The sequence below is a fragment of the Schistocerca gregaria genome, chromosome 2, assembly GCF_023897955.1.
Source record: "Schistocerca gregaria isolate iqSchGreg1 chromosome 2, iqSchGreg1.2, whole genome shotgun sequence".
NCBI classification, from domain to species: Eukaryota; Metazoa; Arthropoda; class Insecta; order Orthoptera; family Acrididae; genus Schistocerca; species Schistocerca gregaria.
The window spans coordinates 343,973,548-344,000,172 of NC_064921.1; the positions used below are offsets into that span (position 1 = coordinate 343,973,548).

Below are 26,625 nucleotides of genomic sequence, written 5' to 3' on the forward strand. Positions count from 1 at the left end.
GCCTTTAAGGCGACAAAGATACTACTATCCGCACCTCACTGAGCCTGAACGAGGTTGTGTAGTAGGACTACGAGAACTAGATGTTCCTTCTGAGATACTGCAGAAAGACGTGGGAGGAATATAGACAGTGTACACGATTGCTGGTATGGTCACAAGAAGACGGGGCTCCGGACGGCCACGTGGCACTGCCGAGAGGGAAGGCCTTCGTGTTCGTGCAGCATCCGCAGCAGCGATTTGAGCAGCATTTGGCGTCACAATGCCACAACGAAGTGGCACAAATCGAACGCACTGTAGCGTGCATTCCAATGACCCTACGCCATCGACATTTACGATTTCATAGGTGTCAAGCGAGAGCTCATTGGTGGGCAAGGTGGAGGTCTGTTGTGTTTTCTGATGAAAGCTGGTTGTGCCTAGGTGTGAATGATGGTCGTGTGTTGATTAGGAGGCCAGGTGGGGGTCTGCAACCAACCCACACTGGACGTACACTTGGAGTAATGATTTCGGCTGCGATTTCGTATGTCAGCAGGAGCACTCCCTTGGTTATCCCGCGCAAATTAGTACGTCACTCTTGTGATTTGACTTGCTGTGCTTCCATTCATGAACAGCATTTCAGGGGGTGTTTTCCAACAGAATAACGCTCGCCCGTATATGCTGTACAGAGTGTCGATATGTTGCCTTGGCGTGCTCGATCAACAGATCGGTCTCCAATCGAAAAAATGTGGAACATCATCGGACGACAACTCCAGCGTCATCGATAAGCAGTGTTAACAGTCCTTATATTGACCGACCAAGTGCGACAGGCATGGAACTCAGTTTCAACTGTACAACAGAATACATGCACGTTTGCATTTTTGCATTCAACATTCTGGCGGTTACACCGTCTGTTAATGTACCAACATGTCACATTTGCAATGACTTATCTCACGCTTACTTTAACCTATGATGTTGCAATGTTAATCACTTACATATGTTACCTAGACAAACATATTCCGTACATGTCATTACTCTACATTACAGTGTTACGTTTTTTTCCTGTCAGTGTACGCTGCCCTAACTCCGATCACCGGTCGAATGATGGGCAGGACTTCGGAGAAATACGTGTGGAACAACTCTTTCACAAGCGGACTAAAAGCGAATCGGCGTGTAACATGAACGGCCGACAGTGGCTTTTTATTTGTATTTTATTTTTAAATATATTGATGATAGCGGGGCGTGAGCAGAGCTCGCTTCATCTGGCGGTAACTGCGGTGCTCGGAGGGATCAAATGTAATTTTCAAGAGCACGCTGCTGACGCATCAACCGCCCCGTCCCCTCGCCCTAATGAAGAGATCGCGTGGCTCGCCGCCGCAAACACGAATTTCGGGCGCACTGGAAACCCAATAACTCGCGATTGCTGCCCGCTGCACGTCGCGACAATTCAGCAGCCCACGCTCTCCAGCCAACCATGATTGCGTTTTATTGTACTCTGTACATTTACATTACAAGACCGGCGTTTTTTTTAAACTATTAAAACTAATGTTTATATTCTCTATTTTTACTTCTTTATTGATTTATTTTGCTGTAAATTACTATCAAATCCACCTTCATTAACAGTATTTCACTATCAAATCCGTTATAAACAAAAATCTCGCGGAAGATGACACAACTATCAGCGAGTAAGAGCCAGATGCTTGACTTTATACGTATTGTGTGTATGATTCAGCAACTGAAGAGCTACCACGAATGACTGGCTCAAATTCTCTCCCAAAATTCTCATTAGCGGGGTGCGTCGGACACAGTAATAAAAGTCTGTGCGAAAAAAATTCTGACGACCTCGTTCCTACTCGTGTAACGTTGTTTATCGATCTTCGAATTCTGTTTGACGAATTTGTATTGTCTGTATAAGCAAGTAGGCGTGAGATGTATACGAGCTAGCAAAGGAGGAAAACTGGGTGGATCATTAACGTTTTTTTGTAAGCTTCCGAGATGAGAATACATATCGAATAAGGATCTCGATCAGGTGTACTGAAGATATTTGGATAACCGTACTCAAGCGAAAAGCTTCAAAACTTGGATTTGAAGACATAATTAATTTTATGTAGAAGGCAGGAGAAGAAGCAGAATCTCTGGGAACTCTATAAAACTACAGAAAGTATCTGCAGGAAGCTTGTGTAAGTCGACAGCTGGTGAAAAGCGGTCGCAGGAGAGGGTAAATGGCAATTGTCCCTTCCACTGCAGAAGCGTATTTCGTTAATAACGCAGTCAATAAGAGCATACCGTCGTTAAATAAACTTGTTACTTGTCCAAACAGCAATGAACAACGGGACCAGGTTCGCTGAAGTTGTGAACTTTGTGGTATCAGGTATAGATACCATCCCGCAGACGTCTGAGCTGGCAACGGAATTGCCGGTTTGTATCAGATGCCAATGGCGCATGCCCACTGAAGCACGCTTCCAGCAGCTCTGGACTACGGGCGCCCCCCGCGACCGTGTTGTGGGAGAGCCGGCCGCAGCCACACAGCCCCCACTCGCACTTGGAGCCTCTTCGCTGCGTGACGCTACGCAGTCGCCGCCTAGTCACTTTTCTGACACCTTCGTTCGTGCTTACTTCAGAGAGCCTCAACCTCGTTGACATTGAGAGCTGGACTCTATTTCTAGCTGCAGTGTTTGCAATGAGTCTTCGTACACTCGGGGAAATGCAAGTTAAACAAATCTTCTGTTTCCTTTATTAACTTGTTCGCTAATCATTTCTGCTCCTGTCCAGCTTTCCTACGACGACAATTGCCGCACCACTATGAAGCCCACTTCTCTCCACCCGTATGTACGAAGTCGTATACAAAAAACTTTGCGTCATGGGGGAAAGCTTGAGTCATGCAGGATACCGGCCCAAGCTCAACACACAAAATCTGACTCGACGGAGTAATGAAAACTGATATTATTTCCGTAAAGTTCGCACGTGAAACTGATTGCATTCACAGAAGGACGCTGTTCCGAGGAGCTCTTACGCCCTGTTGTGTCTCAGTATTGACGTCACTTCCCTACATGTCATCCTGCTAGTAAATCATCACATGCATTAGTCAGTAGTACTCACTGTTATGCTTCTGTGCACCTCTGGTTACGGACGGGTTGTTGCTGCTAGCTACATACAGAGCCGATCAAGTTGACGATGGTAATTGCAACATGTCTACCTCTGTTTGCATTTGCAGCATCGTGTGCAACCAAACACTTTTAACACACGGGAGTGAACAGTAAATTGTAACATGTAAGGTGACGCAGCGGCATTGTATTTCTTATTAAGGTAGGCCTTGGTTGAGATTTGAGCCCAACCGATTCGGACTTAATCGAAAAGTTTGCATTTGAAATAGATTTACACTAAATTCGACACTGTTTCACAATGCCGTCGGTGGTGTCTCACAAACGTACATTCGCAGTTGCGTCACAAATGGCTCGGCCCGTATTTACTGCGTCGAATTTGCTTCTATTACCATATACTTTTATCGGCATCAGTATTCAGTATATAATAAAGTGTATAATAAAGTATGGGAATGAAGGTTATACTTTCTTTGCACTGTTACTATATTTACTGATAATCACTTTTCTCTTGATTTAAACGTACTATTATATCTCTTTTGCCTCTCCCGCTTGGCATTCCCTGGTTGTATGTTGCATCACTGGCTGCCGCAAGGTACTGCATGGATTGGACTGGTAACACTATCTGGCGGCGCGTGTGACAGCTGGAAGACACCCCACAACAGACGCTAATAAAGTATTCGGTTGCCTGCGCCTGCCTCCCCCCCCCCCCCCTTCCCCTACCCAGGCATAATTTACCGTCATCCTCCACTTGTTACACCATTCGAAAACCATTCGTCCCAAAATTTGAGAATTGCATGTGCCATGCGGTTGAATTAGGAACTGCAATAGCAACAAACCCTGAAGTGTTTCCTTCAGTTTAGAAATCGAGTTGAACTTACGAGGGCTTAAGTGAGGGGAGTGCAGTAGGTGGTATAGCACTTAGCAGCCCCATCAGTAACAGCTTGCACTGTACGTGCTTGAGCATTGTCCTGCAAAATAATGGTCAGGTTCTGCAGAAAGTGTCATCACTTCTGTCTCTATGCTGTTCATTTTTGGAAAACAACCTGCGACCAGCTTAGAGACAGAAGTGGTGACACTTTCTGCTGTACCTGACAATCATTTTGCAGGACAATGCTCTAGCACGTACAGTGCAGTTCGTTACTGATTTGTTTGACTGATGGGGCTCCAAAGTGCAATACCACCTACCGCACTCCCCTGACTTAAGCCCTCGTCGGTTCAACTCGATTTCTAAACTGAATGAAACACTTCACGGCATTCGCTTCAGAACTGCTACAAATTCGTCGGGCAAAAGACCGCGCCGCTCGAACTGTCAACACAAGTGGCACTGCTTTGAGTATCCTACGACTTCCACGTCGCTGGCAACGGGTTATACACAATGCTGCTGACTACTTTGAAGGTCAGTAAAACTTTGAAGCACGTATTTATTTTATTAAAGTTCCAACTCACGTATATACAGGCTTCTCTTGAAATGTTTTCGATGGGGTCATGACCCTCCATGAACACTCTAGGCTTCCTCTCCCCCTTCCCTTCCCTTCCCCTCCCCATCAACCTCACCCCCTTTCCTCTTTCCGTCCTCTCCGCACCCCTCCCCCTCTCCTCTCCTCCCTCCCCCCTCTCAGCACCCCTCCCCCTGTCCTCTAGACCCCCCCCCCCCCTTATCCCACGGGTCGCTTCTTGTCGCCCGCACTCGACGCAGAGACGAGGTCGCGTGGTTTTATTGCGGGCTGGGGTGCCTAACACTATTTGCTGCGGCATAAAGGGAGGCAGCGGCGGAGGCGGCAGTGTCGGGGGGCAGGGGACGTAATGAAAGTAAAGCGGGCAAGGTCCGCGCCGCGCTGCAGCCGATAACGCGTGTTAAACGCGCCGCTGCTGCCGCCTGTTGTCGCGCGGTTGCTTAAGCCGAATTCCGCACCCATTAAAAGTGCGGCCGCTTTTACAGGCTGCTCGAGGTGTATTTTATTCAGCGCTCGGCTTCGCTATCTCACAGCCATTTCTTTTCCTTGTTTACGCGACCTTTAAATTTTAAAAGCCGCCTCTCCGATTTTTCATTACCGATATTAACGCCACTTTTTAATGGACTCACTGATAATGTCCACGATGTAGTGAGAACCGGAAACTTAGGTCCTGCGTTTTACACATTTGACGCTGCTTAACTAAGTGTAATTTAGTACCTCAACCTTTATTTTTTTATTCGCTCGGTTATATTTTTCAGCATCCCAGTTTACCGTGCACCGACTTGTTGCTTGTTTTCAGATCACATTCAACGAGTTGGCGTTGTTGCCTGTATTGCTGATGGCATAAACGATAATTTAAATAATGGAGTCTTGCCTGACGCAGCTACCATTATTTAAACAACACTTGCTCCCTACATCCAATAGATGCCGGAGCACGTGTATTGCGACGAGTTTGAGTGACTCGTCTGATTACACCATGGTCCCATAAATTTAACGTACCTAATTACCTAAGATCTTTTCCTGTCTGTTCGTACTAGTTGGCATTAGTAGTACTACCTCTCAAGAATATGTGGATCTGATAGGTTAGCCTGCTCCGGTCCAGCATCTTATCTGTGGAGTTGAATTTTTGACATACTCATTGTAAATGTGGTTTTAGGAATTTGCCTATAGCAGCATCAAAGTGCACAAATGTTCTGTGAGACGTTGCGGCCACTTTAAATGCACTCAAGAAACGATGTGAGTCTTGACCACTGTACTAATTAATTTTATACAATCTTACGCGTTTCTGCCTTAAGGCATTGTCAAAGGGTCAAAATATCTATAACACATTCTTAGGTAAAACGAAGTTGAATTTGTGAAACATGGATTGGAAGTATCTGGCCTACATTGCTTGATGACATTTGACTGCAGACTGACTCAACTGACTGGTTCAAATGGCTCTGAGCACTATGGGACTCAACATCTAAGGACATCACACACATCCATGCCCGAGGCAGGATTCGAACCTGCGACCGTAGCAACAGCGCGGTTCCGTACTGGAGCGCCTAGAACCGCACGACCACCGCGGCCGGCACTCAACTGACTCACTCAGTTTACACGCAAATGAACAAAGTTGGTCAGATTGTTTTTTTGTATCCACGTTTGAATAATTTAGTTTCGTTTTACCTAAAAAGGTGTTAAAGATATGTTGAGCCTTTGACTGTGGCGTAAGGCCAAAATGCGTAAGGCAGTATAAAATTAAGAAATGCAGTGAGTCTTTTTCATGTTTATTTCTGCATTACTACTATTTGTGCCCTAGAAAGTGTTACATAAATATGTAGCTCCAATTTTGTACCGTTCCGCTATGTAATGTTAAAAGTCTTAGACGTACATTTACACACCATCATTCATTCTAATTACCCCTAACATACATAGAATAACCAAGAAATTCACACTACAGATTACATGTTAATATCGACACGTTTAAAATGTAAAAAAAAGCATTTCTAAATATATGGTTATTAAAAAAAGTGATATGCTGGACATACAAAAATAAAGAAATTTGGTATATTATGATAAGGTAATTCATACAGTACACAGATAAGGATACCTTTAGCTTTATGGAAAGCAAGACCAAGTCGCAAGATCTCAGATGAGGAGGTAAAACGCATACCTGATCTCTTAGCAAAACATCCACAATTGTCGTTGCTGAGTGTGATCGTGCGTTGTACTCTCATAGAAAGGTGACACAATTCTTTATGACTCTGTACCCTCCAGCACTCGAGAGCCTCTTAATACATCAGACGCCACCAGAATTGAACGTCAGTACAACGTTGTGATAGAAATGGTATGCGTTTCGCCCATGTTGATTTGAAGCATTCGCATTGGCCCATTTATCGCGATCACCCCAAAAAACCTTTTTTGCAGTAGTGGAATAAAAAGTTGTTTTGCTAGCAGGAGGACAATTAACCATCGTGATTCGCAGTCTGGAACCATGCAACTGCTACGGTACAGGTTCGAATCCTGCGTCGGGCATGGATGTGTGTGATGTCCTTAGGTTAGTTAGGTTTAAGTAGTTCTAAGTTCTAGGGGACTAATGACCACAGCAGTTAAGTCCCATAGTGCTCAGAGCCATTTGAACCATTTTGATTCGCAGTCTTATAATTTTGTTCATTATCAAGACATGAAGAGTAGTACATTTTCCTGTAGCACCCCATAATTTTTATTCGGTAATCCATTTCCTTTCCTCGAGAATTGTTCAAAGATGTTCAAAAACGCTAAACAGAGCGTCATTAAGAACGTAACACGAAACTGACTTGGGCTGTTCTGTACTGCCACACATTGCTGGTACCCGGGGTAACGTAACTCGTCCACTTGCTCGAGTTGACAGTAAACAGATAGAAACATAATGAAAATAGCCACCGGTTATCCAGTCAGCTGGCTCCAGTTGAAGATTTGTGTGAGTACAGTGTCGACAACGATGAGAAGGCAGAAATGCTACTCACAGAATGTACTTTCGAATTTTGCTTGTGTTTCAATTTGTATGTTGTCAACTCCGGCAGTGGACGAGTTACGTTAGCCCGAGTACCTTCACACTGAATTGGTACAGGAGAGTCAGTCAGTTAAGTGTTAACGTTGTTAATAACTTCCTGTTTGCATGATAGTACGCCGTATTACGTTTTTGAAGAAGATTTTGAATATAGAATACTGTATAAAATAGACTTATTGCCGTTAATATCTTCGTAACGAACGAAGTTAAAAGGAAGGCAGTCTTACTGATTGATGTACCCCTGATAGCTAATGAAAATATGTTTGGTGCGTTTTCTGTTTTTTTTTTCTTGGTAAAAAAGATATTTTCAGTGGTCAAGGGTAAACGGGACACCCTGTACATACATTATTCGCGCTGCCCTTTTATTGTAAACGATAAATATTCTTATTTATCGATTTGAATCCATTATCCCAGTGTCCTACCAGTGAGCCAAATCTACTTCTTTCTAGGTACGATTAATCCTATCTAGGCGCGCAGTCCGGAACCGTGCGACTGCTACGGTCGCAGGTTCGAATCCTGCCTCGGGCATGGATGTGTGTGATGTCCTTAGGTTAGTTAGGTTTAAATAGTTCTAAGTTCTAGGGGACTAATGACCACAGCAGTTGAGTCCCATAGTGCTCAGAGCCATTTGAACCATTTAATCCTATCTAATCATTCCATTTTCTGTCTCGATGCATTTTACTCAGTGTGTTTTGAGGCACGAGTGAACAAACAGACGACGCAGCTGGTGCAGTGAGTGACTGTGTTGTTGCAGGCGGACAAGGAGAAGGCGGGGGCCGGCGACGCGTCGTCCGGCGGCAAGGCGGGCGAGAAACGCAAGGCGGACGACAGCGAGCCCAGCAAGGACCTCAAAAAGGTACGTGTCGGCGTGCGTGTAGTGGCTGAGCGCCGAGTCCAGCTCACAGGGAACCACTGAGAATTCAAGCAAACATGCACTCACGTCATAACAGTACTGTGTCATAAACCCAAGTCTCCGCATTTTGCAAAAATGTACACATACGTAGTATACCCACCGGCAGTACTGTGTTCGTTGCCATGTCTAGACCAAGCTAGACCAAACCTGCATTCGTAAACTTAGTTAAAACAAATACAAAATATCATGTCCGTGAGCGAGCATCGTCGTGAAGTAGACGGAGAGCATAAGCACTGGACATAATGGAATAATGCTGCTTTTTCTTAGTTGATCACTTTACCACCACCCCCCTCGCCGCACACACACACACACACACTTGGCTGGCAACAGGCGTATTGCTGCTCGTCAGCCAAATGATTTTAAAATACGAGGGTGAGTCAAAAGAAAACCTTAAATGTGTAATAACAAATCGACATTTCCCGCAGCTATCCTGTAAGTTGGTAAGCGTGCTACAAACAACGTGCAGAATGGCCTGCAAGTGGGAGCATAGTTGCAGACGCACTCATACCGTCGCAGTATCAGTATAAAGATGGCCGCCCCACTTGCTACTTGCACCAGGGGAGAACAGCGTTCCGTTATACGGTTTTTGCGTAGTGAAAGTGTGAAACCTATTGAAATTGATCGACGAATGAAGGTTCAGTACGGTGGTGCATGTTTGTCACAGCAGCAAGTCTACGAATGGAGTAGGAAGTTCGCAGATGGTGTGACTTCAGTGGAAGATGCTCCGTGTCCAGGACAGGCACAACGAGTTGTGACTCCACAGAACACTGCAGCAGTTGAAGCCATAGTGAAGGAATACCGCCGAGTGGCACTGAATGCCATTGCAGCATGTTTAGAAATTAGTCATGGGTCAACACACTACATTGTGCCTGATGTGCTCCAGTTTCACGAAGTCTGCAAGATGGTTGCCACAGCAGCTGACGACTGAAATGAGAAAACGACGTGTTGTTGCTTGTGAAGAACTTCTTCGGCGCATTGAATGAGAAGGTGACGGCTTCCTTGCTAGAATCGTTACTGGGGACGAAACCTGGGTTCACTTTCACCAACCGGAAACGGAGACAGCGAGCAAGGAATGGCGCCATTCTTCATCTCCAAGTGATTTCCATATGTTTGGACCACTCAAAGACGCAATGGGAGGAAAGATGTTACGTTCTGATGAAGAGGTACGCCACGCGGTGCATGAATGCTTGCACGGACTACCAAAAGAATTTTTTTCTAAAGGAATTTATGCACTTTCTAAGCGCTGGAGGACTTGCATTGAGCGTGGAGGAAATTATGTTGGAAAGTGATAAAGCTATGTACCACTTCTGCACAATAAGTAATATTTAAAAAATATTTAAGGTTTTCATTTGACTCGCCCTCGTATATGCATGTAGCGTTTTACAGCTAATAACATTAAAATTATACGACCAATATATAATAAAGATTTCTTCTGATGATTTATTGTAAAATGTCAGACGATGATGGTACAGTAATGATATTGCTATCTGGTAAGTCCGTGGGGATAAGCTCCTAAGTTCCCACTGAATGCTATGTGCATAGGGAGGAGGAAGGATGGAGGGGTAAGAAGCGATAGGACATTTCGGTATGGGGGTAGCTATGTCTGATAGCAAGGTTGGGAAGGGCGGGAGTGAAGGGACTGGAAACACAAATGGCAGCGGGAAGAGGAGTGAGCGACGATGGATCAGGGGTGGGGCCTTGGTACCACCAGAGGATAGAGCGACTTTTCTGTAGCTGGTACGATGGGTAGATGTCGGGACGGATTTCTGGGTCAGGAAGAGGGAACTTATTGAAGTGTACTTGCTGTAGAATATGGAGAATATCGAGGAGGAGGACGTGGGAGGTGTGGGACTTTTCGATATAGGTGCAGCATCAACCCAGGATTGGAGTTTTCGGCAATTGGATAAAATTCGAGAAGATATTCAAGGAATTTGAGTAGTAGTATAAGATGCGCGTAGGAGAAGGAAGAGTGGTCCGGAAATTGAGAAAGCGTGCTTAACACTCTAGGCGTGGTAGAGCTGTGAGTATCGTGGAAGAGCTTAACCCCCACGTATGGCATGTTATTGGTGTTAGTCGTTTTTTGTGGTCCCGCCTTCCTCCACAATATACCCTCGGCAGCCAAGCATTATCGCCACGCGACCCTGGCAGCCAGTCGCAGCGCCGTTCTCAGTGGAAAACCCTCTACTCGATACGCCGCTAGTAGGCTAGCTGGTAAACCGTCTCACCCTCAGTGGCTCGTGTTGTAGGGGAAAGCGTAGAAGAAAAGGTTACAGGGGAATATGGGCTTGGGACAAGGAATGAGAGAGGAGAAAGATTAATTGAGTTCTGTAATAAATTTCAGCTAGTAATAGCTAATACTCTGTTCAAGAACCACAAGAGGAGCAGGAGGTATACTTGGAAAATGCGGGTGATACGAGAAGATTTCAATTACATTACGTCATGGTCAGACAAAGATTCCGAAATCAGGTAGTGAATTGTAAGGCGTACCCAGAAGCAGATACAGACTCAGATCACAGTGTAGTAGTAATGAAGAGTAGACTAAAGTTCAAGAGATTAGTAAGGAAGAATTAATACGCAAAGAAGTGGGACGCAGAAGTACTAAGGGATGACCAGATACGCTTGAAGTTTTCTAAGTGTACAGATACAGCAATAAGGAATAGCTCAGTAGGCGGTACTGTTGAAGAGGAATAGACATCTCTAAAGGGCAGTCAGAGAAGTTGGAAAGAAAAACATAGGTACAAAGAACGTAACTGCGAAAATATAATGAGTAACAGAAGAAATACTGCAGCTGATCGATAAAAGGAGGAAGTACAAAAATGTTCCGATAACCAAGGAATACGGAAATGTAAGACGCTGAGGAATGAAATAAATAGGAAGTGCAGGGAGGCTAAGACAAAATGACTGTATGGAAAATGTGAAGAAATCAAAAAGAAATTACTGTCAGAAGGACTAACAGGAAGATCAAAACAACCTCCGGTAACATTACAAGCAAAGGTGGTAACATTAAGAGGGAACGAGAATTCCACTGTTAAATGTGAGCAGAGGGCGAATTGGTGGAAAGAGTACACTGAAGGCCTCTATGAGAGGGAAGACTTGTCTGATGTGATAGCAGAAGAAAAAGGAGTCGATTTAGAAGAGATAAGGAATCCAGTTTTAGAATCAGAGTTTAAGAGAGCTTTGGAGGACTTATGTTCAAATAAGGCAGAAGGAATAGATGAAATTCCGTCAAAATTTCGAAAATTATTGCGGAAAGAAGCAACAGAATGGTAATTCACGTTGCTGTGTAGGCTGTATGAGTTTGGCGACATACCATCTGATTTTCGGAAGAATGTGATCCGCACAATTCCGAAGACTGCAAGAGCCGACAAGTGCGAGAATTGTCGCACAGTCGGCTTAACAGCTCATGCACCCAAGTTGCTGACAAGAATAATATACAGCAGAATGGAAAATAAAATTGAGGATGTGCTAGATGACTCTCAGTTTGTCTTATATGGTAAATGTACCAGAGAGGCAATTCTGATGTTGCGGTTGAAAATGGAAGCAAGACTAAAGAAAAATCAAGAAGCTTTCTTAGGATTTGTGGACCTGGTAAAAACCGTACGACGATGTAAAATGGTGCAAGATGTTCGAAATTTTGAGAGAAGCAGGCGTAAGCTATAGCGAGAGACGGTTAATGTACAATATGTAGAAGAGCCGAGAGGGAATAGTAACAGTGGTCGACCAGGAAGGAAGCGCCTGGATGTAGTCTTTCCGCCGTACTGTTCAATATGTACGTATAAGAAGCAATGACGGAATAATAGAAAGGTTCAAAAATGGTTCAAATGGCTCTGAGCACTACGAGACTTAACTTTAGAAGTCAGCAGTCGCCTAGAACTTAGAACTAATTAAACCTAACTAACCTAAGGACATCATACACATCCATGCCCGAGGCAGGATTCGAACCTGCGATCGTAGCGGTCGCTCGGCTCCAGACTGTAGCGCCTAGAACCGCACTTCCAATCCGGCCGGCAAAGAAAGGTTCAGGAGTGGAATTAAAATTCGAGGTGAAAAGGTATCAATGACACGATTCGCTGATGGCATTGCTATCCTGAGTGGACGTTAAAAAGAATTTCATGATATGCTTAATGGAGTGAAGTCTAATGAGTACAGAATTGGTTGAAAGTAAATCGAAGAAAGACTAAATTAATGAGAAGTAACAGAAATGAGAACAGCGAGAAACTTGACATAAGCATTGAAGGGTTCGAAGGACAAAGTTAAGGAATTCTGCTACCTAGGCAGCAAAATAACTAAGGACGGACGGAGCAAGGAGGAGATTGAAAGCAGACTAGCACTGGGAAAAACAGCATTCTTGACCAAGAGAAGTCTACTAGTATGAAACATAGGCCACTATTTTAGGAAGAAGTTCCTGAGAATGTACGTCTAGAGCACAGCATTGTGTGGTAGTAAATCATCGACTGAGGGAAAGCCCGAACAGAAGGGAATCGAAGCACTTGAGATGTCGTGCTACAGGCGAATGTTGAAAATTAGGTGGACTGATAAGGTAGGGAATGAGGGGGGGGGGGGGGGGGGGGAGGTTCAGCGCAGAATCGGAGAGGAAAGGAATATATATAAAAGATAAGGAGAAGGGACAGGATAATAGGACATATGTAAATACATCAGGGATTGACTTCCGTACGTATGTTGCAAGTCCTACTCTGAGATGAAGAGATTGGTGCAGAAGAGGAATATGTGGCGGGCCGCATCAGACCATGCGGAACACTAATGACCCATATGGTATAACAATCTCGTATCATTTCCGAAGTCCTATACATTGCAGTGAACCAGTTCTTGTTTTCACACAACAAAATGCAACTCCAGCAACTTGCAATTAACGCTGAAAACACAAACTTCGAAACTCGTTTTGCGTATTAAATAAAATATAAATGCAGTAGAAGGTGGATTTGTCACCACACACTTTAAACGAAATGTGACCAGGCGGTCGACAGTTTTCTGTCTTACGTGAACTCTGTGGTAAACGACGAACCACGACGTTTACCATACACACGATACACGGCTGGAGTGTATATTGACAGGCGTGATGATTTCATTGATTGGTTCTCTGTTACTAACTGTGGCTACAAGATGTAAAGCATCCACACATGCCGCAGAATGTACCTGCAAAATTATATCTTTGTACGACTCATGGTACACGAGATACGACGTCATATGCTTCAGATTCATGAAAAACTTTCTTTTGTTTAATACGTAGCGCAAATTACGCAGACTATATTAATTTCGTGTTTCATAATGAGAGCACTTAGCGGCTTCCAAAGAACTTCACACAAAATTCCAACCTTTTCTAAACATGTTCTAGCTTACATTCTTAACAGCAAATATTTTACACAATAAATCATTTGTAATCAGGAGTTTGAAGCTACTTTATACACGAGTTCAACTATTGAAAGAATTGAGGGTTGTCTGGCAAAATACTAAAATAGTAAATAATGTTTTCGGTCGAAAAGTTAAACATGTTAGTAATTTATAAGATGACGCGGCAGTACTCTCAGAAAGATTTGAATGAGACATATACACAATGTTTTAGGGATTAATAGGAGTATTATACAAACATTGCATATAACCCATTCATTACTTTCTCACTGTCATCCCCCTCCCCTCCCCTCCCCAGAGAATTTCTCCCATATATTTTGCTCAGTGTGGAAGAAGATGACGAGTTGGTAAAAGCATGTGGATATTGGGGTTGGGGGTGGGGGGTGGGGGTGGGTTGGAGATAGCGCTTTTGACTGAGGTCGGCAATGGCAATAGGGTCAGCAGTGGTCTTAACCTGGGCGGCCTTTTCATTTATGAGGGCGAGAAAGCCACAGGCTTTGTACGGGAGGGTGTATTAGTGGCTCGTCATAAAAATAGATGGGGCGGGGCGTTTACGAGCCGGCTGGCTCCTCAGAAAACCAATTTCGCCGGCTGCAGCGGCGGCGGGATGCCGCGGTGCGTATCGCAGATTGCGAGACGGCGGAGAGGCCCTAATGGAGAGACGGAATGCGCCGTCCGCAATTACAGCGGCCCGGGACACCCGAACCCCGCCATATTGCCGGACTGCCGCCACTGCTACCAGCACCGGCTAATAGCAGCGCAGCGCCAAATCACCGCCCGCTCGCGTTGCTATCACGCACACCCGCTTTCATCACTAATGTCGTATTCACGTTTGGTGGATTTCGCGGTTAACCGCTTTCTACTCTAATGAATCTTCGTCACAACTAGTATCTTGTTACAAAATTAGCACTTCAGGTTGCCCCCTAGCACAACAAAGCACGCATTCCCCATGACCAGGCACGACAGTTGACTTTAATTGGCCACGTAGAGTCCAGATGACGAGGTGTTACTTACATAACGAGGATCTGGTTGTGATGATGACTCATTAGTGGCGATGTCGGTAAACTGTCTAATCCACCAAATACGATCAAGACATTTGTGAATAAAATAGTGTTCCAAATAGCTCGCCTGCTTTCTTTCCCACCACCATCCAATAGCAGTTTCATGATGAATTTGTAGTCTTTGTATCTCCAGATATTATTTTCATAGTATATGAGTGAATGACACAGTAATGTATGATATTGAAGGTTAAAAATCTTCTCGGTGATTAGGACGCCTCATATTCCTCGTCGGCTCCCTCACTCTTCTTAAGGGACTTGTAACTATCACGTCCATACAATCAATATAAATAAAAGTGATGATTATTATATATAACTTTTTGAGATTTTTTGTAAAAGAGTTTCCGTAGTATTAAATTTATAAATAGTTATATATTACTTATATTTAAGAAATAGGTATATATAAAAAACTCAAATTCCAGTGCAGACGTTTGCCAAAATTTCAAATCATTCGGTCAAAAACTTTCGGAGGCCATTAGAAACATTTATATTTTCTATGTAAGTACAAACGCAAATGTTTGTTTCTTCAGAATCTCAAATCTCCAAAAGTTCTTCACCGATTGCTTCGAAATTTTGACTCAAAGGTGATTCTAATACGTGCGTGATTTTACTTATATAATTCCTTAATATATGTGTATTTTTATATATATGGTGGAGAAAAATTGTGTCACGAAATTTTAACTCTGGATAGTTGATGCCAGTATGAAGCAAAATTACTATGTTGTGTAGGCCGCCAACTCACAATTTTTAAACTACGGAAACTTGACGCCACGGGATTGCCCTGTTGCCGGATGCTCTGGACAACGCATGACCTCGAATGCTTTGCTTGCCGGAGATCGCGATGTATCCAAGGCGGCCCGCACGCTCGGTGGTAGCGCGCAGCCGTCCTGTCTGGGGGCGAATCCGCCTGGGTCTTTACACATCCATTGCAGTTTCATGATACGACGTACCGGGAACAAACCCGTCAACAGCTGTGAGTTCACGTACAGAAAGTCCTTTACAAATTGTGTCGGCCCTGAAAAGGGCCTGTTTTGTAGCTAGGACATTGTTTACTTAAATCAAGTGCTCGAACTGGCGACTCTCTGACGCGACACAAGCTTGGTAACGTCGAACGGTGTTTTTCACTTTCAAACATTCCTGGCATTGCCCTGATGTGCTTGGCGGCATGTTGAATGCGATCCATTGATTCCTCTTCGTTTCTAGGTGGTTCGCATGTGGGTGCGTGAACCAGGATCTTGAAGAATCCCCACGGGAAAAAGTCCTGTGGCGTGAGGTCTGGTGATCGCGGGTGCCATCTCCTACGAGCATGTCTGCCAATTACCCTGCCATCGAAGAGTTCATTTAAATGTTCGCGCACAGCACGACCGCTATATGCTGCAACCACATGCGTAGCCGTATGTCCAGGGGAACATCTTCCAGCAGACCGGGTAGAGTTTATTCCAAAAGTGAAGGTAATTTGCTGCGGTAAGTCGAGGAGGTAGACGGACCGGCCCAGTCAGATGGTCACCCACAATGCCTGCCCAAATGTTGAGCGAAAATCGTTCCTGGTGTCCGTGGACGTACGTGACGTGAGGATATCCCCTTGCCCAGTAATGAACGTTTAGAGTATTGTAAAGGCCATCCCGATGGAAGGTGCACTCATCGGTAAACAACAAAAAGGTGGAATCTCGTGCAACACGTCGCAGAAACAACCGACAAAACCCTAGCCTGTGTTCAAAGTCGGCCCAGGATACAGGTCTTGGATAGAGTGGTACTACATGGACGCTGGCCGTCATCCCTCAAAACCCCAAGTCTAATCTATGAGTGACCCCCATGTATTTTCCAACCGCTCGAGCACTTCTCGTAGGTGTTTCCTCGAAGCTCTCGAACAGTCTCTCCAGATGCAGCATCCCATCGTGTTCTAGCTCTTCCTGCTAACGAGCCTGTTTCGCCAAGCAGCCGTTGAATTGCTGTAAACGTTTGCGGGTGTAGATGGCGTACCGTTCCTCATTCAACCATCGAGCTTCATGCGCATTGCCGTCGGCTAGACCATAAACAAAAGCCATATCTCAATGTTCTTCAAACGAATACTGTACCGCCATGCTTACTGTATGACTAAGCGCAGGTGACGTGTGTGTGCTGCGAAGCGAAACTTACGTGTGAATGCCTCTGACGTGAAGTGGAGACTAGCAGCAAGACCTATTCGACACGTGTGCGTATCACGTTGGGACACGGGCGGGGAGACAACCATAGCGCTGCCCGTCAACCGATGGGTGGCATCAGGGCAATCGCACGGCCAGTCGGAGAGCGTGGCGCCAAGTTTCCGTAGTTTAAAAATGGTGCGTTGTCGACCTACACAACATTAGTAATTTTGGTTCCTACTGGCATCAGCTATACCGGGGTAAAATTTCGTGACACAATTTTTCTCCGCGCTATATAAAGAGAAACATTGTTACCAAAAATTTCAAAATGTACCTTTTCCGATGTACTTCAAATTTTTACACATTACTGTAATAAACGTTTAGACACATATAGACTATATACTTTCCCTTATATATATATATATATACTCCTGGAAATTGAAATAAGAACACCGTGAATTCATTGTCCCAGGAAGGGGAAACTTTATTGACACATTCCTGGGGTCAGATACATCACACGATCACACTGACAGAACCACAGGCACATCGACACAGGCAACAGAGCATGCACAATGTCGGCACTAGTACAGTGTATATCCACGTTTCGCAGCAATGCAGGCTGCTATTCTCCCATGGAGACGATCGTAGAGATGCTGGATGTAGTCCTGTGGAACGGCTTGCCATGCCATTTCCACCTGGCGCCTCAGTTGAACCAGCGTTCGTGCTGGACGTGCAGACCGCGTGAGACGACGCTTCATCCAGTCCCAAACATGCTCAATGGGGGACAGATCCGGAGATCTTGCTGGCCACGGTAGTTGACTTACACCTTCTAGAGTACGTTGGGTGGATCGGGATACATGCGGACGTGCATTGTCCTGTTGGAACAGCAAGTTCCCTTGCCGGTCTAGGAATGGTAGAACGATGGGTTCGATGACGGTTTGGATGTACCGTGCACTATTCAGTGTCCCCTCGACGATCACCAGAGGTGTACGGCCAGTGTAGGAGATCGCTCCCCACACCATGATGCCGGGTGTTGGTCCTGTGTGCCTCGGTCGTATGCAGTCCTGATTGTGGCGCTCACCTGCACGGCACCAAACACGCATACGACCATCATTGGCACCAAGGCAGAAGCGACTCTCATCGCTGAAGACGACACATCTCCATTCGTCCCTCCATTCACGCCTGTCGCGACACCACTGGAGGCGGGCTGCACGATGTTGGGGCGTGAGCGGAAGACGGCCTAACGGTGTGCGGGACCATAGCCCAGCTTCATGGAGACGGTTGCGAATGGTCCTCGCCGATGCCCCAGGAGCAACAGTGTCCCTAATTTGCTGGGAAGTGGCGGTGCGGTCCCCTACGGCACTGCGTAGGATCCTACGGTCTTGGCGTGCATCCGTGCGTCGCTGCGGTCCGGTTCCAGGTCGACGGTCACATGCACCTTCCGCCGACCACTGGCGACAACATCGATGTACTGTGGAGACCTCACGCCCTACGTGTTGAGCAATTCAGCGGTACGACCACCCGGCCTCCCGCATGCCCACTATACGCCCTCGCTCAAAGTCCTTTAACTGCACATACGGTTCACGTCCACGCTGTCGCGGCATGCTACCAGTGTTAAAGACTGCGATGGAGCTCCTTATGCCACGGCAAACTGGCTGACAGTGACGGCGGCGGTGCACAAATGCTGCGCAGCTAGCGCCATTCGACGGCCAACACCGCGGTTCCTGGTGTGTCCGCTGTGCCGTGCGTGTGATCATTGCTTGTACAGCCCTCTCGCAGTGTCCGGAGCAAGTATGGTGGGACTGACACACCGGTGTCAATGTGTTCTTTTTTCCATTTCCAGGAGTAATATATATATATATATATATATATATATATATATATATATATATATATATATATATATATATCATAGTGAAACGTTGTTAGCAAACAGGAAAGTTGTAATTATGGCTTATCGATTTGTGATTAAAATACTAGTACAGAATCTGAATTTGCCGTAACACTAAACACGGGTCAAGGTCAGAGAGAGAGAGAGAGGATGAGAAGATTGACGGGGATGGAGGAGGAAGAGGACAAAGAAACGGGGAGGGGAGATGAACTGAGACAGGGATCCAATTCCGATACATTTTAGAAACGTGTGCGTTCTCTTTTCTTTCTTTTCCATGTAAGCAGACTGAGTCACAGCAAATCATGGCCAGGTACAGCTAGTCGTTTAACACAGGGTTAATTGGAACTGGATTGACATAATTTCGAAGATCATTGAGGGACATTTTCTGAGTGTTTTGGTAGTAGGTAACCGTGGTCCGGGGTGGCTCATTACAAAATAACTGCATTTCGTTTAATTTCTGATCCCAATTTATACTGACGCGTGTGTTGTACTGAAACTGATCTGCCCAACTGTACAAATATCGACGGTATGTGCTGTGTGTCTTGTTTGCAGGAAAACGTGTTCCCTTCTTTCATGGTACTTGCTGTTGACAACAGTAAAGTCCATTTTTCTGTTTACCTTCCAGCTTGCATTTAGTAATGTTCCGTTCCGTCTCTCTTTTGTTGTCCCGGCTGTATTAATTGGACGTTTAACGGGCATACGCACAATTGTGGATGTGTTTGCTAATGAAGAGTGTGTGGGTTCACATAATGCAATGGAAGAGCGGCAAGACGACGCTGTGCTGAGCTTTTTACACAGCGAAAGCCACCACATCACAGCATTTCTGCATCGGCACATATAGGTGCCTATGAGAAATCAGATCGTTGCCTATTGCAGTAGAAGATACTGACCTACGATGTTTGCCAGAATGTTTTCAATGCCCTTGGAAGGATAAATCTCTCGTAAAGGCGGAAGAACTCTTGAGGTTCAACGGCATTGGATGTGGAAGACAAGTGGAAACCACCACGCTAAAGATCTGCATGATATCCCAAGAAACAGCAGACAAAACGCGGTTGCCCCCGCTCCCTTAAGGATGCAGGTCACCTTTCCGGCTCAGTATTATGTAAAAATCGACACCTATTTCTTTCAGGCACTGTTTATAATGTATATGTTTTACAGATTTTTTGTTGATATCAGGGAAGACAGCACACTTTCTAAACCAATTAGAAGTATTTTGAATATTTTTGAAACTGCTTAGGGTTATTAAAAAATACAAAGAAATTTATGCAATTTTTTCCAAAATGCTTCCTAAAATTGAGGTACCATTTAATCCAATGTTATACGTTTGAAGGAGACTACATTTTTACCAGATATGCGTGACATGATGGCTGAGGTACTAGATCTATTTAATTCCACCTATTATGTATATTACAAGGATAAAAAACATCTCACCTTACATTTTAATTTTTATAATCTTTTTCCTAATAAAAATGTTATTTTTTCTATAATTTAGTTGGTTCTGCAATAATGCATAAGTCTACTACAGAAGTAGGGACTATTGCAAGATACAGAAAAAATCAGAACAATGCTTTATAAACTTTAGAAAATATTTGTACCTGAATTCTGAAAAATACAACTTGCGGGAAATTGCGAATGAAGATATGACTCCAATTAAACTGTGCCTCAGAATATACCTGAAGCATAGTCTTCATCCTGCAACATTTCTTCATATTCATGCTTCCTCTTGGCACTCCTTTTAGCACTTCTTGCTTCTTTGGTAACTGGAAGAGTGAATCTTCCAGCTTCATGCACACGTTGTCTGTCAATGCAAGCAATTGATCTTCCACATTAGAGCCACATTTTATGCCTAAATTTCTCAGGACTTCCAACCTTCCTATCACTCCATCATTGAAACATAACATTGCATCTAGTACACCAACTTTTAATGTATTTAGCCGGCCGATGTGGCCGAGCGGTTCTAGGCACTTCAGTCCGAAACCGCGCCACTGCTACGGTCGCAGGTTCGAAGCCTGCCTCGGGCATGGATGTGTGTGATGTCCTTAGGTTACTTAGGTTTAAGTAGTTATAAGTTCTATTGGACTGATGACCTCAGTTGTTAAGTCCCATGGTGTCAGGACCCATTTGAACTATTTTGATGTACTTAGTACTATAAAAACATTCTTTGGTAATCTTTCCCATATGCAATGGTTGAAACTCTTATTTGTATTCTGAGTGCCCCCATGAAGACTGCTCATCTGTGGGCAACTTACGAGAGTAGGTGGCCCATACAGCTTTTCTCATTGGTGTAATATCATTCACAGGCGCAGTTCATCTAAAGGCCAGTCCATAATAACTCTGAAGAAGGTCTATTTCAGTTTCTGTAATTCTACCTCGGCCATACAGAGATTTTCCATCAGATAGCAACTTTCATTTCTCTTCGTAGCTTTCTCAATTAGCATCCATCCTCTTTTGCACATGTCCACAGCCCTCCAATTTTGTTACCAAGGTATCACCATAAACATTAAACTCATTGAAACTTCCTGGCAGATTAAAACTGTGTGCCCGACCGAGACTCGAACTCGGGACCTTTGGCTTTCGCGGGCAAGTGCTCTACCATCTGAGCTACCGAAGCACGACTCACGCCCGGTACTCGCACCTTTACTTCTGCCAGTATCCGTCGAATTGTTTGCCCACCTATGGACTAAAATTACATCAGACGGAAGATCAAGGAAGGATATTGTGCGGTGAAGAGAAGAAAGCTTTTCACATCCAGCTGTACAGACTAACATCACAGAAAAATCTCGAAAGACGTTTGTGTGGAGTGTGTACGGAAGTGAAACATAGACACTTGGAAAAGGAGAAAAACACAAAACAACAGCCTTCGAGATGTGGCACTAGCGTAGAATGCTAAAGATTTCGTGAGTAGATAAAGTATCGAACGAAGTGGTGCTTCGCGGAGTGGAGGAGGAGTAGCCCAGACTCTTGAAGCTTGTCAAACACAGAAGGGACAAATCGGTCTGCCATCTGCTGAGACAATCGTATCGTTAAAAGTATCGGAGAAGAGAATAACACAAGAGGCAGATCGAGACTGGAATAGATAAATTAAATCGAGGAGGATACCATTTCGAGAAAGTATTTCGCCGCTTCATTATCCTAATCCTTTATGTACTTCTTTATTGTTACAATAGCCGCATGCGGACCATCGCTGTCTGCTACCATTACTACTTCTTTATTTCAGTGAGTGCCCGAAAAAACAAGAGCATATTTTAGATGTCTCCTTTGATGTTTAAATCTAAAAAAAATCATGCTTGAGAAATGTGTGTCGACTTGGAAAGCTATGGTGCACTGCAGAAATGTTGAAAAAAACGTGCTGTACTGACCGTATAAAAAAAAGTGATACCTTGATTGCTTCTTTTGGTAGCACAGCTGAATGGTCTGTGTGCACAAGGGCTGTCGAAGATGGGTCGGCCGTGCTTAGATATGTGTCGTGAAAAGACAGATCATTCTCGCTGTCGCTTAACACGTGTTTATCAACACATGCACTGCTTGAATTCTCGTAGCCACCCCCGTCCTTCTACCTGCCACAATCTCACTCCTACGACACTGTTTCAGTGCAATTCTTTCTACTTCTTTCTTTCGTTGGTATTGTATCCTTTCGTCTATAGAAGTTCTGTTTCTTTTTCCACTTCCGGCTTTACTGTCGTCTCCCTCCCCCCTTCTTTTGAATTTATCATGCGGACATATTTTTCAGCTCGTTCCTGGGACTGGAACGAAAGGAAAGGCTATATTGTCCAGAGTGCTGCGATAAGAATGTCCGCTACGTTTCACTTGTCGTGTACAGTTCTTTTTTCTTTTCTTTCTTTTTGTGTATCTGTGCGTACACTTGGTTCGTTTTCTCTGCAACCAGATATATAATAAAGTGCTAGCAACATCTATCGCCTAGATATTTATTATTTTCTTATATATTGAATACCAGCGTTGTAACTTTGCTTATCCTGTATTGAGGCTCGTCGCTGCCGGGTCTTGTTGACCTCCTTTATTAAGTTTCTGAAAAATAATCCAGTGATTTTATACAGTCTGTTACACTACACTCTGAACTAGCTGAGAATATCTCGTCTTGTAGTAATTCGTAGTTTTCTCCTCAGTAGCCTTTATCTTTCCTATTGCCACATGGCCTTCAGACAATAAAGGAGTATTTAGTCCTTAGAACAGTCGTACTTTAGCCCCCGATATTCATCTTCGTGGGAAGTTTCTTTTACTTCCAGTGAATATGCTATGCCCGCGGAAAAACTACTCTCAACTAGGACGAAGTGCGCTCATAATATTTTAAGTATCGCATGGAAAAAAACTAATTTTTTTCTAGGTAGGGGCTACATATGCACAACACTATCACACACTGGAATCACCGCTCCACAGTACCACCACGCTGCTACAAGAGCCAAAACATTTACGTCTACATCTCCACGTACATGGCCACTCTGCAACTCACACTTAAGTGCCCGGCAGAGGGTTCCTCGAACCACATACACACTAATTCTGTATTATTCCACTCTCGAGCAGCGCGTGGGATAAACGAATACCTCTGTCTTTATGTGCAACCTTTGATTTCCTTTATTTTATTATGATGATCGTTTCTCCCTATGAAGATCGGCGTCAGCAAAATATTTTCGCATTCGGAGGAGAAAGTTGGTGATTAAAATTTCGTGAAAAGATCCCGTCGCAATGAGAAACGCCTTTGTTTTAATGATGTCCACCTCAAATTCTGTGTTAGTCCGTGACACTCTCTCCTATATTTCGTGGTAATACAAAACGTGCTGCCCTTCGTGAAATTTTCTCGATGTGTCCCGTTCATCTTATCTCGTAAGTATCCTACACGGCGCAGCAATACTCCGAAAGAGCACGGACAGGCATAGTGTATGCAGTGTTGTAGATCTGTTGTATCTTCTAAGTGTTCTGCCAATAAAACGAAGTCTTCGGTTCGCTTTCGTCACAACATTTTCTAAGCGTTCTTGCCAATTTACGTTGTTCTTAATTGTAATTTGTATGTATTTAGTTGAATTTACATCCTTTGCATTTGGTTGATTTATCATGTAACCGAAGTTTAACGGATTCATTTTACCACTAGTCCGCCCCCGGTAGCTGAGTGGTCAGCGTGACAGACTGTCATTTCTAAGGGCCCGGGTTCGATTCCCGGCTTGGTCGGAGTTTTTCTCCGCTCAGGGACTGGGTGTTGTGTTGTCCTAATCATCATCATTTCATCCCCATCGACACGCAGGTCGCCGAAGTGGCGTCAAATCGAAAGACTTGTACTAGGCGAACGGTCTACCCGACGGGAGGCCCTAGCCACACATTTCATTTTACCACTCACGTGGATGACCTCAACTTTTTACTATTTAGGGTCAGTTGCCGGATTTTGCAACATACAGATATCTCTTCTAAACCGTTTTGCAATTCGTTTTGATCTTCTGATGACCTACTACGCATAACGAGAGCATCATCTGCGAACAACCTAAGATGGCTCCTCGGATTGTTTATATAGTAACGAAACAGCTGAGGACCTATAACACTACCTTGGATAACTATAGAAATCACATCTGTTTTACTCGATGACTAGCCGTCAGCGGGCCGCTGTGACCGAGCGATTCTAGGCGCTTCAGTCCGGAACCGCGCTGCTGCTACGGTCGCAGGTTCGAATCCTGCCTCGGGCATGGGTGTTTGTGATGTCCTTAGGTTTAAGTCTAGGGGACTGATGACCTCAGGTGTTAAGTCCCATAGTGCTTACTGATGACGTCAGATGTTAAGTCCCATTGTGCTTAGAGCCATTTTTTGATCTTTCCGTCAATTACTACAAATTGTGACACTCTGACAGGAAATCACGAAACCAGTTGCATAAATGAGACGATATTCCCTAGGCACACAATTTGATTACATGCCGCTTGTGAGAGTCGGTGCCAAAAGCCATCTGGAAATCTAGAAATACGGAGTCAATTTGAATTGTCTTGTGGATAGCACTCAGTCGAGCACTTGTCGAGTAAGGAGTTAGTGTTTCACAAAACGATGTGTTCTGAATCCGTGTTGACTATGTGTCAATAGACCGTTTTATTCGAGGTAATTCATAGTGTTGGAACACAATATACGTTCCAAAATCCTGCTGCATATCGACATTAATGATATGGGCCTGTGATTTAGTGGATTACTCTTAATGCATTTCTTGAATATTAGGTTGACCTAAGCAACTTTCAGTCTTTGGGTGCGGATCTTTCGTCTAGCGAGCGGTTGTATATCATTGTTGAGTATGGAGGTGTTGCATCAGGATACTCTTAAAGGAAACTGATCAGCACCGGTTTTTATTAAGTGATTTAAGTTACTGCACTACTCCTAGGATATTCACTTCTAAGTTCCTCATGTTCTTTGTTCAAATTCTGGAATATTTATTTCGTCTTCTTTGATGAAGGAATTTCGGAAGGCTGTGTTTAGTAACTTTGCTGTAGCAGCACTGTCATCGATAGTATTTCCATTGCTGTCGCACAGAGATGGCTTACCTCTAGCACACTTTACAAACGACCAGAATCTGTGTGCGTCTTTTGCCAGGATTAGAGACAAAGTTTCGTTCTGGAAACTGTTACAAGCATTTTGCATTGAAGTCCGCGCCAAATTTCGAGTTTCTGTAGATGATAGCCAGTCTTGAGTATCTTGCGTTTGTTTGAATTTGGGAAGCTTTTTTCGTTGATGTAGGCCATGTCCACTCTATGAATGGGCGGCTTTTGTGGTAGCGTGCTACGGTCCTGCGGCGCGGTGACCTCAGTGTGTAATAGTACTGCGGACTTGTAGGGGCCACCTACGAAAAATATTAACTACAGGATTTTACTTTTTCGAGGTGATAGTGCGCCGCTCGTGTAGTTACTAATTAGGAATTAATGTCTGCACGGACACCTCTATCATATTTTGGTCGGACACAACCTATCCTTACTCCACGTCTCCGTTTTTGTCAAAAACTTTGTTCTAATCAAGTAATAGTTATCGGAACTTGGCGGCATAGAGCGTGCTAGACTAAAGTGCTAGCAGATCATCTACCCTTACGGGAAAGTGCATAATATACACATCTGATTTTCTCAGCTCTGGGGAGAGGGACTCCTAATATATTCTTCAGTGATTCCTTGAATTACTGGAGCGGTTCTTCTGTGTTGCACAACAAACGGACAGCTACGAGTATTGGCGGGGGCCATTTCAGCGCGCTCTGTTTTAAACTAAGGCTACGTTTTCACACGTAGACGATATTGATTTAGGTTTCTAGTTGGGCCACAACTAGTTGCAGATTTTTAACCCGTTATCGACTGTTTAGAGTACAGAAAAAGCACAACACATTATCTCCATGAAACGGGAATACAATTGTGCGGAAGTAACTAATGAAAAGATAGCTAGTTACATCTTATTCACGTAATGTGATTCCGTTCATTTTGGTTTACAAATAGTACTGTTGCGAAAATTTCGCAAATAGTCAGCACACATAACCTTGGTAAAATCTGCAAAGGTATAATGCTGATCAAAGAATAAGACTGGGGACTGACTAAGAGATCTATGCACGGGTATTTACGCTTATGCATAAAGAAAAGCTAATAAAAATAAAAATTATTAGAAACAAACCTTTTAGAAAAATGGGAAAATTCGGAAAATAAAAAAATTTCATTTACCGTATAGACCAGGGTTTCTCAACTCTTCATTGTTCGCGGCCCACTTTCCACCA

At 44.2% G+C, this 26,625-nt stretch overlaps 1 protein-coding gene across 3 annotated transcripts in view; it reads left to right on the plus strand.

Annotated features, from left to right (window-relative positions):
• Positions 1 to 26,625, plus strand: part of LOC126337020 (pseudouridylate synthase RPUSD2-like) — a 1,306,240-nt gene that overhangs the window by 788,789 nt on the left and 490,826 nt on the right. For all 3 annotated transcript variants that reach the window (XM_050001287.1, XM_050001289.1, XM_050001290.1), the window contains exon 2: positions 8,308 to 8,409. In XM_050001287.1, coding sequence (XP_049857244.1) covers positions 8,308 to 8,409 — 102 coding nt within the window. The remainder of the gene's footprint in view (positions 1 to 8,307; positions 8,410 to 26,625) is intronic.